Source organism: Phalacrocorax carbo, chromosome 5 (assembly GCF_963921805.1).
Source record: "Phalacrocorax carbo chromosome 5, bPhaCar2.1, whole genome shotgun sequence".
Lineage (NCBI taxonomy): Eukaryota > Metazoa > Chordata > Aves > Suliformes > Phalacrocoracidae > Phalacrocorax > Phalacrocorax carbo.
In genome coordinates, this window is record NC_087517.1 from 2262757 (window position 1) to 2283971 (window position 21215).

Here is a 21215-nt window from a genome sequence, read left to right on the forward strand (position 1 = left end):
CAAATGCAAGTAACAAAGTTCAAGCAGCTTTTCTCTGGAGTAATGATCCACAAGGGTTTATTTCCATGAAACTTAACTTGGTTTTGTACACTTCTTAAGATGCTAAACTTCACAGCCTCCTCCTCTCTTGTCCCCACTGGCCATAAAAAGATAATTCAGGTATTTCTGGGCACTCCTCCTAAATTATAGCGATGGATGTTGCTTTTGAACTGTTCCTGTTGGGAGAAATTGAGGCTGAGCCACACCTCCTTTAGGCCAGTGCTCTGATGCCCCTCAGATGTCCCAGAGCTGCTGGTGGTGGGGATGGTAGCACTCCATCCACCGGAAAGGGAGACCTGCAAAGAGCTCTCTCTTTCTCTCTCCTCTTGCCCACTGGCTGACCTTTTAGGCTAGCCCTGCCATCAGGTAGACCTTGCCTAATCGCTAGCCTAGTGCATGGAGACTGCCAGCCTCTGCTGCACCAGCGTGCCTGCCTTTGCCCATCTGGAAGAGACCTCTGTGGCCTCAGGCCTGCCCAAGAATTCTGCCCTGGCTTAGCAGGAGTGTGGGATAGTTCCGCATGTACGGATCGGCTTTCTGAAAAATACCGTTTGAAGCTGACTGACGCTGCTAGTGAGTTCAGGTTATGTTGGCTCGGTAGGTTCAGCCAGATACAAAATGAAGAATAATTAATGTGGATCTGTGAAAATTTTGAATTTTGGTAGTTTTTTGTAGCGTTTTGGTGTATGTTCAGGCTAGATTCACACTGAAATGTTAGCAGAGAAAAAAGGTAAAAGGCTTGACTGAAATTTCTGTTGATCTTATCTAAAAGCAGAGTAGTTTAAGAATATGTCCAAAGTGAGAGATCTGAAATTCTTCCTATGCCTGATACAGAGCAAGAATTTAAATAATCCAGAAAAGTGCTGCTGGTGGTGTGAGTATGTGTGTGTGGGTGTATCTCAATTTCTCCAGTTAAATACACTTTTTGCAGTGCCCACTATGCCCCAGGCAGCTCGCTGTTTCCCTGGCAGGTGTGGATTTTGCAGCCACCCTCCTGCTGCCCCATCAGCACCCCTTGCAGATGTCCAGCTGTCGAAAGTGGTAGATAGCGACTGCATGTGCATCCAACTGGTGGTGTTATTGCAAAGACCTGCAAGCTTCTGGTTATAGTAACTGTAGATTGCTTTGCTCACTGTCTCATCCTTGTTTTCTGCTTTGAGCAGCACTGAAAGATGTCCAAACCATTTTGAGTTCTTTTGGAGAGCTCAGCTTCATTATGTTTCTCACATGTAATTTTCTACTGAATATTCATGTCTTAAAATGATGATGGAGAATTCCTGTGAGCCATTCAGATCCCATTAACTAAAAGAAAATTGTACGCTTTTCTGTGGTACAGAATAATTTCTATAAAAGCATATACCTTCCTAACTCTTAATGGGTGTGAGCAGAGTTCAATGGAGTTGCACCTGCACCTGTTTGAATACGGCTTGTGGTATTTACACCGAGCTTACACACAGTACAATCTGCTGCACATTTTTTACATTTGAAAGGTGTATTTATTCTTCCGCCCGCACAGAGAAGTCTGTGCATGTTTCACAGCCTTGTTCGCTCTTTGTACAGTGATTTCCTCTTAATTCCACTTAGGTTTGCTCACATTGGTTGAAATGAGGCAAGTAGCTGCACTGATTGAAATAAAGAGCGTGCAGCAGCAGGATGCATGTTGTAGCTTGTTCGTTGCATCGTGACACTTGGATTGTCCATCCTCAGGATCTAGTAAACTCTGCCTTAACACCCAATCCTTTAATCATGTTTTGTTGCCTAAGGCAACAAAGCGAGACCCGACCTGGATAAGAAAAATATTTCCAGATTTCAAACATGTAACCGTGCTTGCTCAGAGGCTGCCTTCCACTCTGACTTCACAAGAACCTCAACAACCTCAGCCTTCACAACAGCCTTCTGCAGAAACCATCTGATCCGTTTTGCACTGTTTCATTTCAAGAAAGTTATTGCTGACTTAGAGCACTTGAAGGGAGATGACAGTCTTGGTTAAGTTTAATTTAAAGGACCAAGTTGATCCATGATTTAATTAAATAAAAGTATACTGCTAAGACCAAAGACAGACTGCTGTCTGTCTTCTGCACTGTGACCTGCTTCATCTGTTTTGCAGCTCAAATTCCTGCAAGAGGAGTATTTGATTAAAGTGAGGATACTTCAAAACCATAAAAACCTCACTTTTTTCATTTGCTAAGAGCCAGCCTTAAGTAATCAGATGGTGCTGTATGTCTAGACATTTTAAAAATAGCTGTCTTTTTTGGCATATTTAGGTTCGGGAACCGCTTTCATTATTAATTCCCTGCTAATCTTTCACTGAGGCTGCTCAAGCCAGTGCTAGGCATCCCTATCACTGCGTGACTCCGTTAAGCAGGAGTGGCTCAAAGAAACATGACCTGTACTAACCATGCAGCTTTAAATACACTAGTCATATTCAGTTCATTATGATTATTTTTTTAAAACTCTTGGATTCATGCCAACGCTAGGAAAGGTTACGTATCCCTCTGGTCTGTTTGGCATAACCTAAAAAATACCAGAAATTCTACTCTGGCAGAATGAAAATGCATTGGTATAAAAATAGCCAGTGCACCAGATCTATCTACAAGTTCAAATTCCTCCTGCTTCTCAGGTACATCTCCATCCTTGCAGTTCTGTCTGGGGCGTCTTTTTCCCCCGAGCCTGAGCTCACCTTCCCTGTCCTCAGAAAGTAAGATGCCATTTGGGATTTGTCGCAAGTACAGATTCGTGTGTACTGCCGACTACACCAATTTGTCATGGATATGATTTGTTACACGCCTTTGGATAGCAATTTAATATTTATTAATATTTTTGAGATAGATCACAGTATTAGGTTGTATAATTCGTAACAGCACTTAGGCATCAGCCAATTTAAAACAGCAATTTGATGGAATCTGTTACAATCAGCATAGTGACTTAGCTAAAGATTCGAGGATGGCGAGGTTTGCTCTATTACTTCCATGGAAGAAGTGCACAAAGGAGAATTCAGTTACACTTGAGTTAGTGATTCACAGAGGGATGGTGGATGCAGGGGATAAGGACGACCCTTCTGTTGAGTCATGAGGTGCAGAACAGACCCCCTTGCTTTCTAAACTCCTTTCAGAGGGAAGTCTAGGTATGGCTAGGTCCAATCTTAGTCTCAAACTTGGTCAATGTTTTATGTGAGTAGTGATAATATATATATTGCACACACACGCCCTGAGGTTAACCTGCGATTAAAATTTCCCTTTTCATGAGTTTCATGAATTACTCACTTTTACACGCCGCCATTCATCAGCGCACGGGCAGCGAACCTCATGAAGTCAGGCCTTTGAGTCCTTGCAAAACCGACGGGCAATCCTTCAGTCCTTGCGAAATCCGCCCTGCGAGGCATCCCAGCCCAGGGGGAGAGAGTGGGTCACGCAGCTCTGCGGTCCCGGAGAGCTCAAAGGGTCTCCCTCTTGGATCGCTGGCTATAGGATCTCGAGATGATTGGCGTTGGTCAGTATTTTACATTCTGGCCACAACTCGTGCTGAGTCATTCTGGTACACAGTTCGGGGAGCAGGTGGCCCAGGTGAGGACAGAGACACCCAGGTTGTTATGGCCAAGATAACAGCCCAATAGGGCTTATCCTGGGATGTCGGAGTCCGGGCAGGGGCTGCACCACCACAAGATCACCCTTAAGCTGGACTAACTCTGGGCTGTGCCTGAGGCTCCGGCCCTCCTATGCTCCCTCTCCCGAGCATTCCTGTGGGTGAGGAGGATGCCTCTGTAATGACATTTGTGTTGCCTACATGGGGTAATGCACCTAGAGTATTTCACAGTGGTTATACAGTAAACCAAAAGAAATAGCGGAGGACAGGCAGGTAATTTTATCTTCTCTTCAGGAAAGAGCACTGCTTTAATACATACCACTTAAGAAGTATTAGTGTATGGAAGTGCTCATATGATAACTATTTTACGCATGTTGTAAGAAAATATTGCGGTGCATAAAATACATTGTAAAGAGAACTGGGCAGAAATTGCTTTACTCCATGACCCTTCTAAACAAGGATCTCCTTAAAAGATTCTTTCCTCCTAAATACATAGAACAAACACAGTTTAGCTATGAGCAGAACTGTTAAATGCAAGGAAAAAAAACCCATGCTTTCTCCGTAATGTATTTTCCCTGTAAAACACTGTAGAGCCCTGGAGTCAGGATCCTGCCAGTTTTGCAGCTTTTCCAGGTGACCTTCAAATGACAGCCTGAGAGGCTCACCATTACCAGTCCTAGTGTTATTTTACAGCTAACTGTTAAAAAGGTGACAGTTCTACTGCAACTGTTAAAAGTTCTTCTTCCCTAAATTCAATTTAATTGAGATCACTGTCAAAACACTGCATGAAGCTGCATGCCGTCACAGAGCTGGGTGGTTTAGGTGTGTTAGCTGGAGTATTAGCTGTGCATTTCTTAGAAGTGCACGAAGCTGTTACTCCGTTACCAAAGCAAGCCGTAGGCAGCAGTGCTGGCGTTCCCATCTCTGATCTCTTTGTCTTACCTCTGCCTCGCAGCACGTTCAGTTACGCCAATACAGCATTTTGTATCCAGGTTAAAAAGAGACTTGAGAAACAGTTCCCTCGTTTAACAGGAGGAGGTTGGAGGGTGTTGGAGTGTTCGTTGACCTGCTTGCTCCTAAAACCCCACACAGCTGACAGTATGCCTTGAGATACAATTACCTTGCAACCTGCAAGGCTGAGTTTTACAAAGACAGCCAGAGTTGCCCTCGAATCAGTGGCCAGCTGTGCAAAGAATGAGCAGTGCAGGAAACCTGCTTACTAGTCTCAGACCAGAAAATGGCAGTATTCTTTATTTAAGAAAACACATGCTATATACCAACTGCAATATTCTAATTTCAGTATTTTCCAAAGTAAAGTATATATAAGCAAATCACATCCTTTTATTTCCTGACTTAAGTATGTTTGAATTACTAACTTCTTCCACAAATGATGATGTGATATAATGGAATATCTAGTGTATCAACATGTATTTACATAGGAAAGAGCATAGATAAATAGACGAACAAAACAAACAGCGATAAACACTGAATTTGACCAAAGGATGTAGTGTTGGGCGTATTCTTATTAGCAGAAAACCCCATACTTGCTGGCAGAGGAGCAAACATTTCTCTACCATGCTGGTAAGAGAGACTAAATTAAAAAACAAATAAAATGGCTTTAGTATTAAAGTAAATTCTGGACCATACTTTTGGGCAGAAGGTGGATGCCTGATCAGGATTTATGATGAATTCATTGTGCAGTTTTATATCTTATTCTAGAGACGTCAGCTCTGTGTGTAATGGATAGACCCATAAATACGCATGGAGAAAAAGCAGCCCATGGTTTGTATCGGTTACTCTCAACACCTGCACTTACTTGTCATTTCCTGGGCTATTTTCACAGTATTTTTTTTTCCACTAAGGTGTGACTTAAGATTAGAGATGAGGTACAGAATTTCACTGCTGAAAATATGTTTAAATATCTCTCAAGGGACTCGGTTTACGATGGTTTATTATCAGCTGTTTGTTATTAGCGCTTGTCGTGCTGATAATCTAAAAACATTGTCTGCAGAGCATCCCTTTGACTTCTCGGGTAGCACAGAAGCCTCAGGGCTTCGAATTCCTTCCATGTTCAGTGGATTGTCTGGGGAGCAGGCCTGAGGCAAGGACCAGGACTTGTGCTAAGGGTCAGGCACTGTCCCCTGGTAAACAGGTTAGTAGGGAAGAAGGTCGTACCTGCATGGCCTTGCAGATTTGAAAACAGGTAAGCCTATCCAGGGAGCCGTAAATGAAGGTAGTTGCAAAACAGTGCGTGGAGATAGTCTCTGAAAAATTCCCAGCTGTAAGTATCTGAACAGCTGGATGTCCCGCAGTAGCCCTGCCTAAGGAGAAATACTGCTGTTAACAGAACTGCATGCTGCGTTCACTGAAGTGGAAACGGTTTTAGGGGCATCATTTGCCCTGGAAACGTGCACACAGTTAGGGTGAGAGAAACCTGCATGAGTTCTTGGGTCCAAAACCTGTGCAAAGCACCCCTGTGTTACTCTGACATCTAGCTTCAGTTCCTATCGTAGAGCAAAATAAATTCATTAAAGGAGTCATGTGCGTTTGAGTGTGGTAGGGCTCACGCAAGGTCTAGTGGACCTCGCTGAAAGGCTGCAGTGACTTCTGAGAGCTTTGGCTTTTGATCACCTTATAAACCCACCTGTATATTTTTCTGTTGCAATCCCATGCTGCGATTCTCATATATTGAATTTTTAAGGATTAGCATGATGAGAATTGTTTAATATCTCTTTCTTTTCATCCATAACATTGTAATGAACCAAACTTTGTTGTTGTGATCAGGAAATGTTTGACGTAATTTTGGATGAAAATCAGCTCGAAGATGCTTGCGAACACTTGGCAGAATATCTTGAGGCATACTGGCGTGCTACTCACACCACCAGTAGCACACCCATGACTCCTCTCCTTGGGCGAAATCTAGGATCCACCGCACTTTCTCCATATCCTGCTGCAATCTCTGGATTACAGGTATGAAAATACATGTCAGCCCCAAACACCAGCGCAGGTCGGGTGGGTTTTTTTGAATCTATGGGAAAATAGTGTAATATGTTTTATACAGCGTAACTTATCTTTGCTTCACTAGTTATTATTCACTGTTTGGCCACTGCCAGCAGTAAGGAGGCAAGATAAGTGAAGCAGGAGTTAGTCAGCTCGGTGCTGAAGCACTGTGACTGCCCTTGCCTTATTGGGAAATAAAACGGGCATAAATTTTCTGGCAAGGAGCGAGTTCTTGAGGAGGAGGTCGATGCCACTCTGTCAGGTGGTATTATAGCCATTGTAGAAAACGGCCTTCTTTTAATCTGGAAAAAAATGTCATTGCAAATGAGACCCTGTCAGGTCGAGAATACGCGTGTGCAGTATGTCACGGCAGTTGAGCTAACAGCCACTGTATTTAAGAACGCAGAACGGTGTCTGTAATGATCCCTTTTATTTCTATCCTCGTAACTTCACAAAACATTCACTTTTGGGTGGAAAACTTCCATGCTTGTCCCTTGTATCAGCAAAATGCCTTCACCTTTTTCAGTTCTTTGAGTGTGAATAAAAGACTTTTTTTTTTTAACCCATTGAAAAAAATTCTGACCATTTTTTTCCACAGGGATAGCTCAAAAACGGCTGAACTTTGAAACTTCAAACGTGGCATGTAAATAGTCCTTAATGAGAAGTACGTGCTTTACTAAGTTTGAAAACAGAAAATGTTTTTGCTTAATAGTTATGAATGCTTGAGACGATCAGGATTGCAGCGAACTTTTAAGTCTGAAAGTTTCAGAAGGAGTTCTGTATGTGTGTGACGTTCTAGGCGTGTGCGCTTTCTAACGTATGTCAAAAGTAGAGTTGAACAAATTATGTGTAATGAATAATTCACCTGACAAATTTAACCTCTGTTCTGCTTGTAGAGTGTCTGGAAGCAGGTAACAATGTTGAAGGAAATGATGCGTTGTTCAGTGTTTTCAATTAACATAAAGCTGTTTTTTCTGTGAGTGAATTGCACTTCGCTGAAGGTGCATGATCCGTGGTACTCACGTTTCTAATGCTGTGCTTGACTTTATTAGGATCAGTAAGTCACTGTTTCCTGACTGGCTGAATGCACAAGCACTGTTCTATACCTAATAACATGCACATGTAAACTGTTGTTTCCATTTTCACTTGCCTTAAAATTTCAGTTTTCCATCCCTTCATGACAATAAAATACCATCTGCAGAACTTTCACCTCTTCAGTTTCATTTTGAGAACTGGGTGTATCCACAGAATTTTTTTCAGGCATTTATTTCTCTCTGATCAATGGACGCCAGCAGTAATTGTGAAATGTTGCTCCATTTACTTAGGGAAAACTCACACTGAAGATGAAAATCACCCCTGTGCAGTGGGCTGGCTGAAGGTATGCATCACTTAATCCCCACTTCACCCTAATCGTGAAGGCTTAGGTGGGACTTGAATGGTGCTAGTTCTCTGCAGAGGGGTAAATTTCTCCCTGAGTGAATGATGCCCAACTAGAGACTGCAGGATTTGGCTTTCAGTGCCACTTAAGTGTTCAGGCCCGTTTAAAGAGTTCTGGTGTTTTGTGTGGTTATCTCGCAGTGAAGACTCCCATCATCCGAAGTGCTTATCCACATAGAGCTTTTATACCAATTCAAGCCTTCGGGAGGATTTGCATCAGTTTTAACTGTAATGATGTGGTATGGCAATGATAAAGCATTCACGCGAATCCTAGGAATCGAACTAGCTTAGGTGCTTATGATGTATTAAGAATTTATACTTCTTACGACCTTGTGACTCCTCCTCACCCGATAACCCTGGGGAACCGAATACCAAAAGCCCAAAGCCCCGTGTAACAGTCACACCTGGGAGTGATACAGATTTGCTGGGGCAATCTGTACGTACTCCATCTAATGAGTACCCCTTTTTTACTTGATTATGGCTTGGGCTTCAGTTTACTGAGAATTGAAACTTCTGATTTAACTTAAGTCTTTGGGCTTCACAGAGGCCATCAGGGTGAAGTGAGATGGCACAGATACAGAAGAGTCAGACTAAAAGAGAGGGTATACATGACAGCATGCTGCAGCTGTGTCCCGTCACACCCTGTGTGGTACAGCTGCCAAAGCCGGTGGTCATTTGATCCTTCGTCGTCACCTTGCCTAAAAGGGGAAGGTGTCGATGCTGAGCTCTCTGTGTTTGCAGTCCTCGATGGGAGGAGTAAATTCTGTCATTGCTAACTGCGAGGGGCCAGTCGTTTGCCTTTGTGGCTAATGCCTGGTTAGCTCTAAACCTTCATAGTTTAGGCTAATTTCAGCAAATGGACTTAAACCCTGTAGTTCAGCTTCTGGAGATAGGTGTTTCTTAGGCTCCAGGGGATTTGCCTTTTAAGTCTATTACTGCAGCCAATGTAATGCAGCTTATCATTCCGACTGCGCTGCAGAATCAAAGGTTATTTGGGGCATAAGAACAGCATGTAACCACACCAGTTTCGTGCCACACTTACACCTCTCAGGAGGTAAACAGTGGGATCAGAACAACTACACAGTTCAGGCAGGGAAACAGGAAGGCTTCTAGAAAGGAGCAGGTTGCAGCCAGAGAGGTAAATTACTATAGGGAAGGTAGAGGGTGTGAACACAGAAAGTTAAAGTTGCTTTTGGTTAGGTGATGATGTATCAGAATTGCATGCGTAGGTCAAATAAATAGAAGTATAATTTGTGAAGAAAATACGTGGACTTTGACATGTAATTGCTACTAAAACAGGACGCTCTGAGGAAAACTTGGGGATAATATGGTAGAAGTTGAGGGTGTGGGTTTGCAGAAGGGCACCTTTTCTATGCCAGCTCATTATATGGAATCTCTCAGTGAGTAACCCTGGTAGCATCGATCCACAGGAGGTGCGACATCGTATCTGCTGTGCTGTAAACGTGTTCCCCTCTGCAGTTACTTCCCCATGCAGACAAGCCTTTCCTTATAAATTATGAAGCTGAACAGTTGCTGTACAGCGAGGGTGCAGCGATAGGAGGAAGGTTTCATAGCACAGAGAGCCAGCATTTCAGAGCTGAGAGGAGCAGACGAGGCCACGGGTGTGCAACCACCGCCGCAGTGTTCTCTTGGCAGGATCAGGAGAATGGCATTGGGTGTGTAATGTAGAGAAAGAAAGGTATTGCCCGAGTTTGTTCTCAGAGGATGGGTGGCTGTACTCTTGAGGGTTGTAATGGGAGATGACAGCAGCAAAATATTTTGGGGGGGCTGTTTCTTCATTGTGCCAGTCTACTGGCAAGAAAAAGAACTTATTGTGTTCATGTGACAAATGCAGCACGTATGGGAACGTGAGGCTAGCAAAGGCTAAACCTTTTAATTAATAAATTATCTTAGAAAAGGATTTTCTGTCAATATATTTAAAATATTTGTTGTGGTTTAGTTGAAAGAATGTGTTAATATCGTTTTAGCCACCTGTTAGCTGCCTGGGGAGCAGTCCATCATTCGTTTGGTCGTATGAAGGTTTTTAAATAGGGCTCAGAGTTGCAGCTTTTTCTTAAAAAAACAACCCAACCCCCCCAAAAAAACCCAAAACAAGCATCTTCAGATGTTTTCTAAAGCCACATAAATGGATGCTCAAAATTTTCTAAGCGGAATAGAAGCATGAATGTTATGTTCATGATCAGAGAAAAGTGATAAATGCTGAATACATCAGCTCACTTTTCATGCTAAATGGCCTGTAATATTTAACAAGGTGAATACCGTAAGGTACACGTTGTAATGCTGCGTTTGGTCTGCTTTCAGCTCTAGGAACCAGACTATTCTTGTAACCCATTCCTGTAGCATACAGACTTTAATATAAAATGAATAACACAAAAGTGGATGGATTCTGAAAGACCTCAGAATAAGTCTCAAAACAAGCTAAAAAATGTCAAATACTCTTTGTCTCTATTAACGCTTGGATTCTTTGGCCCTCGTAGAGCCAGCGTATGAGGCACAGCAGCCATTCTACAGAGAACTCTCCAATTGAGCGACGAAGTCTAATGACCTCAGATGAAAATTATCACAATGAAAGGGCTCGGAAGAGCAGGAACCGCTTGTCTTCCAGTTCCCAACACAGCCGAGATCACTATCCTCTAGTGGAAGAAGAATACTCTGACTCGTACCAGGACACTTACAAACCCCATAGGAACCGAGGATCCCCTGGAGGATATAGCCATGATTCACGACATAGGCTTTGAGTTCAAGAACCTGGGGAAAAAATAGTATTCATCAGTTGATAACTTGCCATAACGTAGCTAGGAAAAAACCAAAATCATCTTAATTTGGCAGATGTAACACGGTTATACTGAAGTTGCACTCTGCTGCCGTTCGATGTTTAGTAGGGGGCAAAAAGAAGTTACCATGCCCTTACGTTTATGCCCGATCATATAGGTTGTTCTTCCGATATTTTTTTTTTAGTACAGCATTTGCATTTATAGCCATACATTTTCTTGTCTTATTAGACACATCTGTTTGTAATTTAGGGTACTTCTCAAGGCACTAATAAAATAATTTCCTGTGCTGGAAATTCCAAATGACCAGTTCCAGTTGGAACCAATTTATAAACCAATTCCTGTTGGAATTTGGGTGAATTGACTGGAAAGTCGACTTGAGCATGTTGCAATCAATTGAAAAAAAAAAAAAAAACAACAAAAAAAACCAAATGAAAAATCTGAAAATTACAAACCACTAGAAGCCAGAAAGTCAGCTGCAGTATTTGTTTGCCGGAAGCTCAATTTACTTTTAAAGTTAGAATAAAAGGATTTATTCTAACTACTTATTTCCAGAATGTAAACTCCTCAGAGTGCCAAATATCACAAATTATTGCAGCAGTTACAAAATACTTTCCAGTTTGAAATTATTTTTAGACCCGGCATGAATGTTGCAGCAAAATGATTTCTTTAGTTTCGCCGGTACTGACGTGTTGTTGCGGTCAGCAATGATGAACCCTGACAGGATAAGGGGAAACAGGAACAGGAAACTGAACAAACTTATGCATAGTTTGTATGGTTCGAAGTTGAGAATGGTCTTTCTTTTTTTCCTCTGGTTTACCTGAGTACAGCTAGTAGTCCCAAAATGGAACATTAGTGTATAGATACATCATATTTTCTTCCCATTTTTAGTATTCTGCCTTTTTACATGAAAACAGTACACTTCTCTTACCCAGTATGTAGAGTACCTACGTTCCAGTACATCTGAGTACCTACCTGTGTGTTACATCTTTCAGAACCCATCTCTGAATGTCTGACAATGCCAGCGTTGCACGAGAACTCTCCAGAAGATCAGTTTAAATTTCAGTAGTGAAATCTGAGGGAAGGGGGCAGGGTTAAATACTCGCAAACGATGAACGTTTGAAATAACATTGGTCAGAATGAGCTTGCCATAAAAATGGAGTGTCGGGGGAAAAAAATCTGCTCCCAGTAAAGTCATCAAGCTGACATTTTTAAGTCAAAGAACTATGATAAATCTTTGGAGATATTGCTGCCTTACTTCCTAACAATCGCTTCTTTTCACCTATTTCAGTCTCCAGTTTCTTTAAATAGATAAATTTATGTGATGGGACCTTCTGTCTTACCTGATCAGTGAAGCCTTAGATCCAATATGATTGAAGAATTGACCATAACTGACCGTTTTGTACAATCCACTAAGGTTTTAAGCAGAGATTCCTGAAATCCCCCGCTGCACGCGCTTTCTAAAATTGACAGAACTATGCCGAGCACGCATTTCTTTAATGCAGGTTCACGTCAAAACTGTTTTTTAAAAAATGAGGATCATTAACTTTTATATTTGCTTATTTTCTTCCCAAAGCCTGCTAAAAGTAGGGTTTAAAAGCATGTAGCACTAAATTAATTTCCTGAATATTACGGTTTCTTCTCCTTTGTGGACCAGTTAGCAGAGATCACTGGTATTTTCCACCACCGTTGAGTCTGGTTATCTTCTTGGCGTTAACAACGAGAAAAGTAATTCATCTCATATCTGGTACAACCAAAAACGATGTACATCTCTAGCAGCATTTAAAGATTGCGGATGCATGATTAATTTTTTAAACAACTTCACTGCCTAAAAGGCGGCCTTCAGCACCACTAGATGATCCGAATGGGCCAGTTACCAAGAAAAAAAATAAAGAAAGAAAATATCTGCATCCATTGGAGTAACAGAGTGAGGAACGGGTATGACAGACCTGATCCTGTGTGGTTTTCTCAGGCTGAATGCCTGCAGATCCCCAAAGAGCATTTAGGCTGCGAAGGCACAGCAAGATCTGGTCTGGGACCGGTAGCTTCGGCTGCCTTCTCTAATACTTTCTGCTATAGCACAGTGGAGCATTCTCCAGTAATTTTTACAGATCTTTGTTACATGTACAGCACACGTACCTGCATGAGAAAGGAGGCGTTAGGCAAAACATTTTTTCTATAAGCTTCAATAAGTTTCTTGTTTGTGTGCATTAAAGTATTAATTGCAAAGGATGCACTGAGATGTATAAACCTAGATTAGAGAGCTGTTTATCTTTATTCTGTAGTAGCGTTAGGGATCAGATCATTTAACTGCTTGAAGATATTTGCATTTTAACGGCAGGTAGCTGCGAAGCACCTACATATATTTTCTAGTAAACAAGGTTACTGCTTTATCATTTCCTCGACAAGAATGTCATTTATTTCTAGAGCCTTTTGGAGCCTTGTTTTGAAGTCTTCCATGTCATGCTAGTAACAGGAAAGATCTCCACAACGCGTATGCACAAATTCCATGACCTGCAGCATCTGAAGTGCCAAAACTACTTTCTTTGTTCCAATAAAAACAAGCTCGTGAGGGAAGTCGCGTATTGTCTTGAACGAACACATCAAGTTCCCTTATTACGTGGGTTTAAGTTTACTTTACTCTTGTATGTAATTAGTTTACCCTCGCCTCTCCCACTGCCCATTCCATTTCAATATAAGAAACTGGTTATAAGTGATCCAGCAGGTCTCCTTGCTTGCTGTTTTTTTTATTCTTTGAAAATAGATATATCTTTAAGTACAAATATACCGAACGTGCTCATATATTATTAATTTATTCTAGATACAAGCTATGGGAACTCTTTATTTTAAAAAATAAATTATTTTTAGGAAACACAGTAATCGGTAAAAGCTGCAATGTTGATCAGGACATGTTAACTCGTAGTATTTGTATTAGAACTTCAGCACTGCTAGCCAGCTGTATTGTGATTTATTATGCCATGGCGCTATATCAAATTGTGATGTTCATGTATTCCTCAATGAATACGAGCAAGACTTAATTTTTCAGTCCTCACACCATTTCTTCTTGTTATTAAAATATTATTAAAGATCAGAGTTCTGTTCCTAAGCTCTGGCTTATGCAGAGGATTTTTAGAAATATTTATAACAACTTTTTGTTGTTGTCATCGGAGTTTTTCATTAGGACACTTGGATTAAAGACAATTTAGCCAATAAAGGTGATAACAACAGTCTTAATACCTAAAGACAATATATGTCAGCGCATTCATACGTTTGAATGAATTAACAAAAGCGTTTTACAAATCCCGAAGCCACTTGAAAGACAATTAATTGTTAAACTTTTAACTTCAAATACCTTGGCAAGTTGTATTTAACAGACGTACGGGTTCTTTTACCAGTTCCGTAGGTGAACGTTTATCCCATGGGATGTGCAGCTCACAACTGACTATGTTTTCTGACCGAGTATAGTGGGAAATGATGTTTAAAAGAATGCAGCTAAGGCTGCTCTAGATCAAATTTTAGCTTATAAACAGCGGGCTGAATTAGGTGATCATTTTCTAAGCAGTTCCTCTGCTTGAGAATCGATGGCGCGTTGTGGCCCGACACCCCCATTTTATCCCGACAAATCACCTTGCCACGGGAATCAGGTGGCGCGCCTGATCTTGTCCGTGACAAGCAGGAGCAGTTTCTGAAGCAAGTGCTGTTGCCTCTTGCTAATCGCCCCACTTCTCAGTGCTGGGCTCTCCGCCCGCTTCTGGTACCGTGGCTTTTGGACTTCACTCGGAGGGACCCGCGCAAATCAAGCATGCTGGGGCGCGGAGGCGGCTCCGTGACGCGGCGGGCGCAGGCGCCGGTGATGGCGCGCACCGCGTTCGTGCTGGGTTCGCTGCAAACAGAAGAACGTTTCGCTGGGTTTTGTCCAGGTCTGGAAGCTGCTTCTGAAGTTGATATTCGGGGCTTTAATCTTTTGTGCTCCTTGCTTTTAAAGTAACGTTTAATGCGTACTTAAGAGAGTGAAAATTGCACTCAGGAGGGAAGGTAGCTGTAGGAATAACAAGATGAGGGTCGTTCCTCCGGATGTGCGTAGGCCCGTAACGTCACGTTCGGTTTGACTGCAAATCTTCTGAATTCAGTTTGGTCTCAATACCGCAGACGTCTCTGAAACGCCCCAGAATCTCGTTCCTTTACTGACGTAACCGTGCTTAGAACAATATTGCTAGTAGTGTTACTTTATAGCATACTGATTGGGGTAAGTTAGGGCTTTCCTGAGTCGTTTTTTTCTTTTCAGAATGTATGAAATGTGTCCTCTGCTATATTTTGTTTTCCAGGTTCAGTGCTTACGAAGCCTGTCCTTGATTCCACAGTCTTAATTTTTTTTTTAAACCAAAGCTAATTGGAGACGACAAAGGAAAAAAAAATAAATGCATATTTTGTAAAATGCTATTTATACAAATCTGTTTTCGCTCCTAAAAATCTGTACTTTAAAATTAGGCTGTATTACCCCGATTGGCATTAATACACGTTTGGATATGTGGCGTTCTGCCGTCACGTATTTCGTTGCAGCTCCCCCTCCTTCCTTCAAATGGTGGTTCTACAGAGAGTACCAAGGCTGCAAGAGACTCTAACATAGCTGATTTTAACTCTGGGGGAAGTAAGTTCCCGCTGTCTTTAAAATGATGCCAAAAAGAGAGTGTATTATTTGAAGAGTCGTAATTTGAATAAGCTTTGTAAGATTGTTATGCAAGGCCAATTTATTTTATATAGAAAAATAATGGTACGTCTTTAAAAATAAAGGGACATTTTAATAATGTTATTAAATACATGTAAGAAATTAACATGGAGAAAGAGCTGGAAACGCTACTTTGTATTGAAATTTGGGTTAAGATCTCTCATTTGTGGAATCCATTTAAGAGGTTAAGAGAAACACTGTAATTGAATCCACGTAGAGAATTTTGCTAAAAGGTAGAAATAATTTAAAAAATGTTACTAAGAGCGTGTCACCCCTTTCTTCCTTTGGAAGTTGTGAAACTGGGAGCAGCATTGGCTTGGTCTCGGTAACGTTTAGCAGACCTGCCTTTCCCCCTCAGATGTCGTGGCAGTGAGTTACTACCTGGCCTAGGTCGTACGGGCACCTGCTGCTGGACACTATTACTGGCTTCTCCAGAGTCAGTATTTGCAAGGTCTGCCCATAAATGTCACGCACCGACGATCGTATGGCCTTACCAATATTTCCTGAAAAATAGAATGTAATTAAATTTAATGCCACAGACCCCTTTGATATTAATTCTACTCTGTATAAGCAGTAGAAAATCCATATAGGGAGAAAATATATTGTACAGTACAGAATAATATATTTTGCCAATGATACAAAAACAGAGCAAGGAGAAAGAAGCACATCTGTAATAGCACAAATTTACAGCAATTCCGCTGTCGCATTTGGCATTGCATTTTTGAAAGAAGGGGGCAGATATTTTGATCCAGCGTCAATGGAGTTATTGCATTTTTGATCAGTTTAACTGGCTGCCTTCAGCGGTTTATTTCTAAGCCTTGCATTTTGCATACGTGATTGATTTTTCGATAACATCTATTCCTTCCATACTAATTAATGAAAAAAAACCACCCAAACCAAAAAACCTTTTAAAATTAGCAAGTCCGCTGCATTCATTTCTGCTAATTTCCTCCTCAAAGCCAAAATTACACGGATAACTTCAAATTTTGGCCAATGTCTAGATTTTGGCGTATGACTGATGACTATACCGCGAATACGCTGGTAGCCCAAGGTCTGGAACGAAATATCCCAGTGAACAAGTTCTTGGGCTACAGAGCTGCTTGCTTTCGTGTGTGGGGACGGGGAGGTGGGGGAGAGAAGAATGTTACACCGCGAGAGCTGTGTCCACCCAAAACTTCCACTGATATTGCTGAGAATTTAAAACATAAAGTAAGCTTCAGGAGAGCATGCTTAGGCCCAAGGTGTATTTATGGTTGAAACACGCCCGATTCTCCTCTCGTGCGGGGAGAGAGAAAAGTCAGTGACGTTGTACAGGAACAGCACAGGAAGAGAAGCAAAAGGCAAATTGTATGTGCGCGTGAGAAACAGAGGGGTGAAGAAGGAAGGTGAAAACAGTCATTCCAACTGCAAACTATGGACCTTGGGCTTCTCGGATCCCAGAAAATCTCTGTTTCTCACCCAAACTGGTTCCCAGTGACAGCTTGGCAGCGATACCTCCGGCCTCACTGGGAGCCAGTTCAGAGCCACGCTGGTGAAGACATTACTGCCTTTACCAAAAAAGAAAAAAAAACCACCAAACCCCAACCCCACAAATCTCTGTTTCCTGCTGATTTGCCCCTTTCTGGTTTTACTTCTATAGATACTGTATGTGTAGCATTCTACAAGGCATGCTGGGTAAAATATACTATGCAAATGTGTACAGTGTTGCATGCTCTGCTCTCCCTCTGCTTTTAGTGGCTTTCAGAGAAAAAAAAAGTGTCGTTATTTTTGTGATCAGAATCATTTAAAAAAGAAAACGCAGACTGCATGCTGATAGTATCCTCATTTCTATGGATTTGTTTTATGGAATTTAGATGTACAAAAATGAACTGCATTCCAATAACTTTTCTACAATAAATGAAAAAAAAACAACCTACAAACCGTTTCAGAGTCTTTTAAGTCTCTTTGTATTCCGCACTCAAGGCCGGAAAAAAGCTCGGAAGAGTCACTTGAGAAAACCGTTCGGAGCGTGGCGGTGTTTTTATTGTTTGCCGATAGCTTTTGGCAGCAGCTTCACGTGTTAGCATTTTTAGTAAAAAATAATGAGATTCTGAAGAAGGAGATGCATCTGGTCTGTGAAATGAATGACGTTTATTTTTAAATCTATCTGCTCTTAAATAGCTGCAGATCAGAAGTACATAAATACATGGAGCATCTCGCTGTTCTGTCGAGAAGTAAGACTTTCAGCCAACTGCTCAGTCGAAGGATTCTCGTGAGCGTTAATGGTCTTTGGATCTGGTCCTCAGCATGTTCTCCTATTAATGTAAAATTGGTTCCTAGACAGAAACAAGCATCAGAATGGTGTGAGGTATTAAAGATGGAATGACTGATTAAAATAGAACTAAATAGTGTTCATAGCATCTTGAAAACAAGCAAGCACCGAAAGACACTACCTCTAGCAGAGCGCTCCATGCTACCTTTTCCAAAGAGCGAGTAAGAGGAACCAGCAACCTGACAGAGACGCCGTGATCACCAAAAGAAGCCTGGAAGTGCCGTGCTTTCAGCCTCGCGCGGGCGGCAGGGACCAAACCAGCCCCACGGCAGCACCGGGCTGTACCGAGCCCCACCAGGCCAGCACGGGCAGTGTGCTGCGGGGTCCGCCGTGCTGCCGCCCGTCCCGTCGGGCTCCTGCCGGCTGCTGCAGAGGGGAGAGTGGTGGTGCCCCTTGGCAGGGCTCGGGCACGGCTCACCCCTTGGGGCCTTCCTCGCATCTCTCCGGGCCCGGCAGCACCTGCGATAACCAGCTGCACAGCGCGCTTGCTTCCTCAGCGTTTCTGTCGGGAGCCTGCCTTCGAAGGACACATATATTTACCAGGTGAGCTCCACGTTACATGTTAATTAACGTTGGCTTTTACATACCTAATGCATGTGCGGGGCTTTTAAATTGAATTACCTCGTCTAAGTGTTCAAAATCAGATATAAGCATGAGAGTTTTAAATTAAGCTCTTAATAAAAAGCTGAAGGTCTTTCAAATAAATGTAACGGAGCAGAAATACATTCTTTTGTGTGGTTTCATATGATCCTAGAAGTTAAAAGTTCATAAGCCACGTATCTTGTTTGTCTTCTCTACATGTTTGGATTTCTTCTGTGTAGAAGTATTTTCCCTTCCACTGGTGAAATCCTACCGTAGGCAGACGCCGCGCTTCTGCAGCATAGAAACGCTGAGCTGACCCGCTGTCAGCCTTAGAGTTGCTTGGAACAAAACGTACACAACCTGAAGAAGGCTTTTCAGACTTCCAGGAGGAAACCGTGTAACCGTATTCACCATAAGCCCTGCTGACCTGCGTCCTTAGCAATTTCCACCAGCAGTGGGAAGCCCAACGTTAGTGTTGGCACGTAAAAAAGCAGCAGCACAACACAGGTTAAACCAGGCCGCCATACAGATGTCTTAATCAACGAGTTAACTACTAGAGGGGCCAGAGAGAGGGGCCAATGGCTTTCTAGTCCAAAAATACACCATATATTCATTCAGCTTGTAAAAATGCCGCTCCGTTTTTGCCACAGGACTATACACAGGGTCTATTAAAAAAAAGAAAAAAACCTCATGGGGGAAAAAAACCGCAGCGCTCTTCTATTTAAAGAATCAAACTAAATTGTTTAATTGGATTTTGCTACCCTCTCACGTAGTTATGCAGCCTACCCAACCCTGGAACGAGCCCACGGGTTTCAGGCTCGCTCTGTGTTTACACCAGGAGAACTGAGACTAGAAATGAATCGTAGGCATCTGAAATTCTCAGCTGAGGTATGGCAGAAAGGGGGATAATTGGCGGCTAATGAATAATTAATTCCATCGCAGGGTGAATGCTGAGCTTGTGGAAAGTGTATCGCATTGGAGGAGCTCCTTCGTTCACCTGCCAGTCGCCCGTCATCCCTGTGACCGCAGCACTGACACGGGGACTGACGGCTCCTCCTGCACACCTCCATTTCCCTGCCGCCTTCCCCCATCGGCGTCTCCAAGGCCACCGTGCTCAGCTAGCGGCCTTCCTTGCCTGTCCTGAGAGGAATACGTGGATCTTGGTCACTCCTGCAGTTGAACAGTGTGGAAGGATATTTCTGTGTTGCACTTAGATATGATAAAGCATCGCTACTCTTCCAAAGCCATGCTGATTGTCACATCTGAGCTTAAAAATTAACAATGTAATTCTAAAACAGCAGACCAAAACCATAAAAGATAAACAGCCTTCGTATTAAGAGACGCTTTTTCTTCCACAGACTGCCTGTCATGCTTAGCAAACGAAAGTTTCACAGACTAGCTGGAAGATGTCTGGGCTAGCCGTGTTTTTCCCCTGCCATATTAGGTAGCTGATATTGTTATGCTGAAAAAGGTACAAAGCATGAACACCATGGATGGTAATACATTATATCTAGTTATTTTAAACCTGGATGACTATAGATCCATGACTAGTGAAGCATATGATCTATTTTTATCCAATTAAAGTTATAACATGCCAGTTTACGAGAAAGATACTTATTTTCTTCAACCATTAAGGACCATATAGTCCCCTTCACTGCAACAGGAAGCAGGAAAGCCCACAGACCCAGACAAACTCAGAGATTACTACTGGCCTCGCTCCTTCGATCATAGGCCAATATTGCAGCAGGGAAAATAAAAGCAAGAAGCCACTAGCAGAGTAAAAGCTGCTAGAAGGAAAGTAGCAAAAACCCCTGAAATAAGAAAGGGGCGTATCACATGGGAAGAGGGCCAGATACCATGTGGAGGGACGAAAGCAGTGTACCAGGCAAGGAAGGAAGGTGGAGGTGGGACTGAGCGAGTCGGTGTGCCAGCCTGCAAAGGGGTAGCGGAAGAACAGAGCCGATGGTAAGCGCTTTTATGGGCAGGGAAAAGGGAGGCTGTGGTGGGGGTGAGGGGACAAGGTGGAATGAGGAGCAAAGCCAGTAACACGTACTGTCAATGCCAGGACGCTACACTGCACAATATCGATGCTTCTGAGGAACATGAGCATGTCCAGAGGACTTAGAATCATAGAATCATTAAGGTTGGGAAGACCTCTAGGACCATCAGGTCCAACCATCAACCCAACACCCCCAGGCCTCCTAAACCATGTCCCAAAATGCTGTGTCTGCATGTGTTTTGAACCCCTCCAGGGACGGTGACTCCCCCACCTCTCTGGGCAGCCTGTGCCAGGGCCTGACCGCTCTGGCAGGGAAGAAATTTTTCCTAATCTCCAACCTAACCCTCCCCTGACGCAGCTTGAGGCCGTTCCCTCTCCTGTCACTGGTGACTTGGAAGAAGCCTAAAGAGGGACAGAGAGGCCTCCCCGTCCCAAGCCAGGCGTCCCATCCCAGGAGGAGCTCCTCACGGCGGAGGCCCCTCCAGCCCAAGCGGGGGCAGAGCGCGACCCCAAGGCTGGCTCAGCCGCCCCCGGCCACCCTTTAGAACAAGGCGGCACCCAGCCGGGTTGCTGCGGTGATGGACGAGGCCTGCAGGCTCTGAGCTTCGCAGGACGTGCTTTTTTGACCTTAAAAAACCTGGGCATTCCACCAGTTTCACTCTTTCACGCCTTAATTTACGAGGGGCTTCCGCCGCGCCAGCTGAGGCGGAGTCGCGTAATGGCGGCCGTGACGTCGTCCCCACCCCC

The 21215-nt window shown here is 43.0% G+C and overlaps 1 protein-coding gene and 1 long non-coding RNA gene across 8 annotated transcripts in view; one reads left to right on the top strand and one right to left on the bottom strand.

Moving 5' to 3' along the window:
* Nucleotides 1-17372, top strand: part of CACNB4 (calcium voltage-gated channel auxiliary subunit beta 4) — a 68341-nt gene extending 50969 nt beyond the window's left edge. For 2 of the 6 annotated variants that reach the window (XM_064450940.1, XM_064450943.1), the window contains 2 exons: nt 6406-6591; nt 10557-17372. In XM_064450940.1, coding sequence (XP_064307010.1) covers nt 6406-6591; nt 10557-10817 — 447 coding nt within the window. In that variant the 3' untranslated portion in view covers nt 10818-17372. The other 4 variants (XR_010372955.1, XR_010372956.1, XM_064450941.1 and 1 more) reach the window with 4 other exon arrangements.
* Nucleotides 15994-21207, bottom strand: LOC135313336 (uncharacterized). 2 transcript variants are annotated; one of them, XR_010372958.1, is made up of 4 exons: nt 20326-21207; nt 19467-19639; nt 17497-17891; nt 15994-16079 (listed from the first exon to the last, which is right to left on the bottom strand). It is a non-coding gene; the product is annotated as an uncharacterized LOC135313336 (long non-coding RNA). The 2 variants fall into 2 exon arrangements; XR_010372957.1 differs by having other exon boundaries at nt 17497-19639.
* Between the last annotated feature and the right edge of the window lie 8 nt (nt 21208-21215).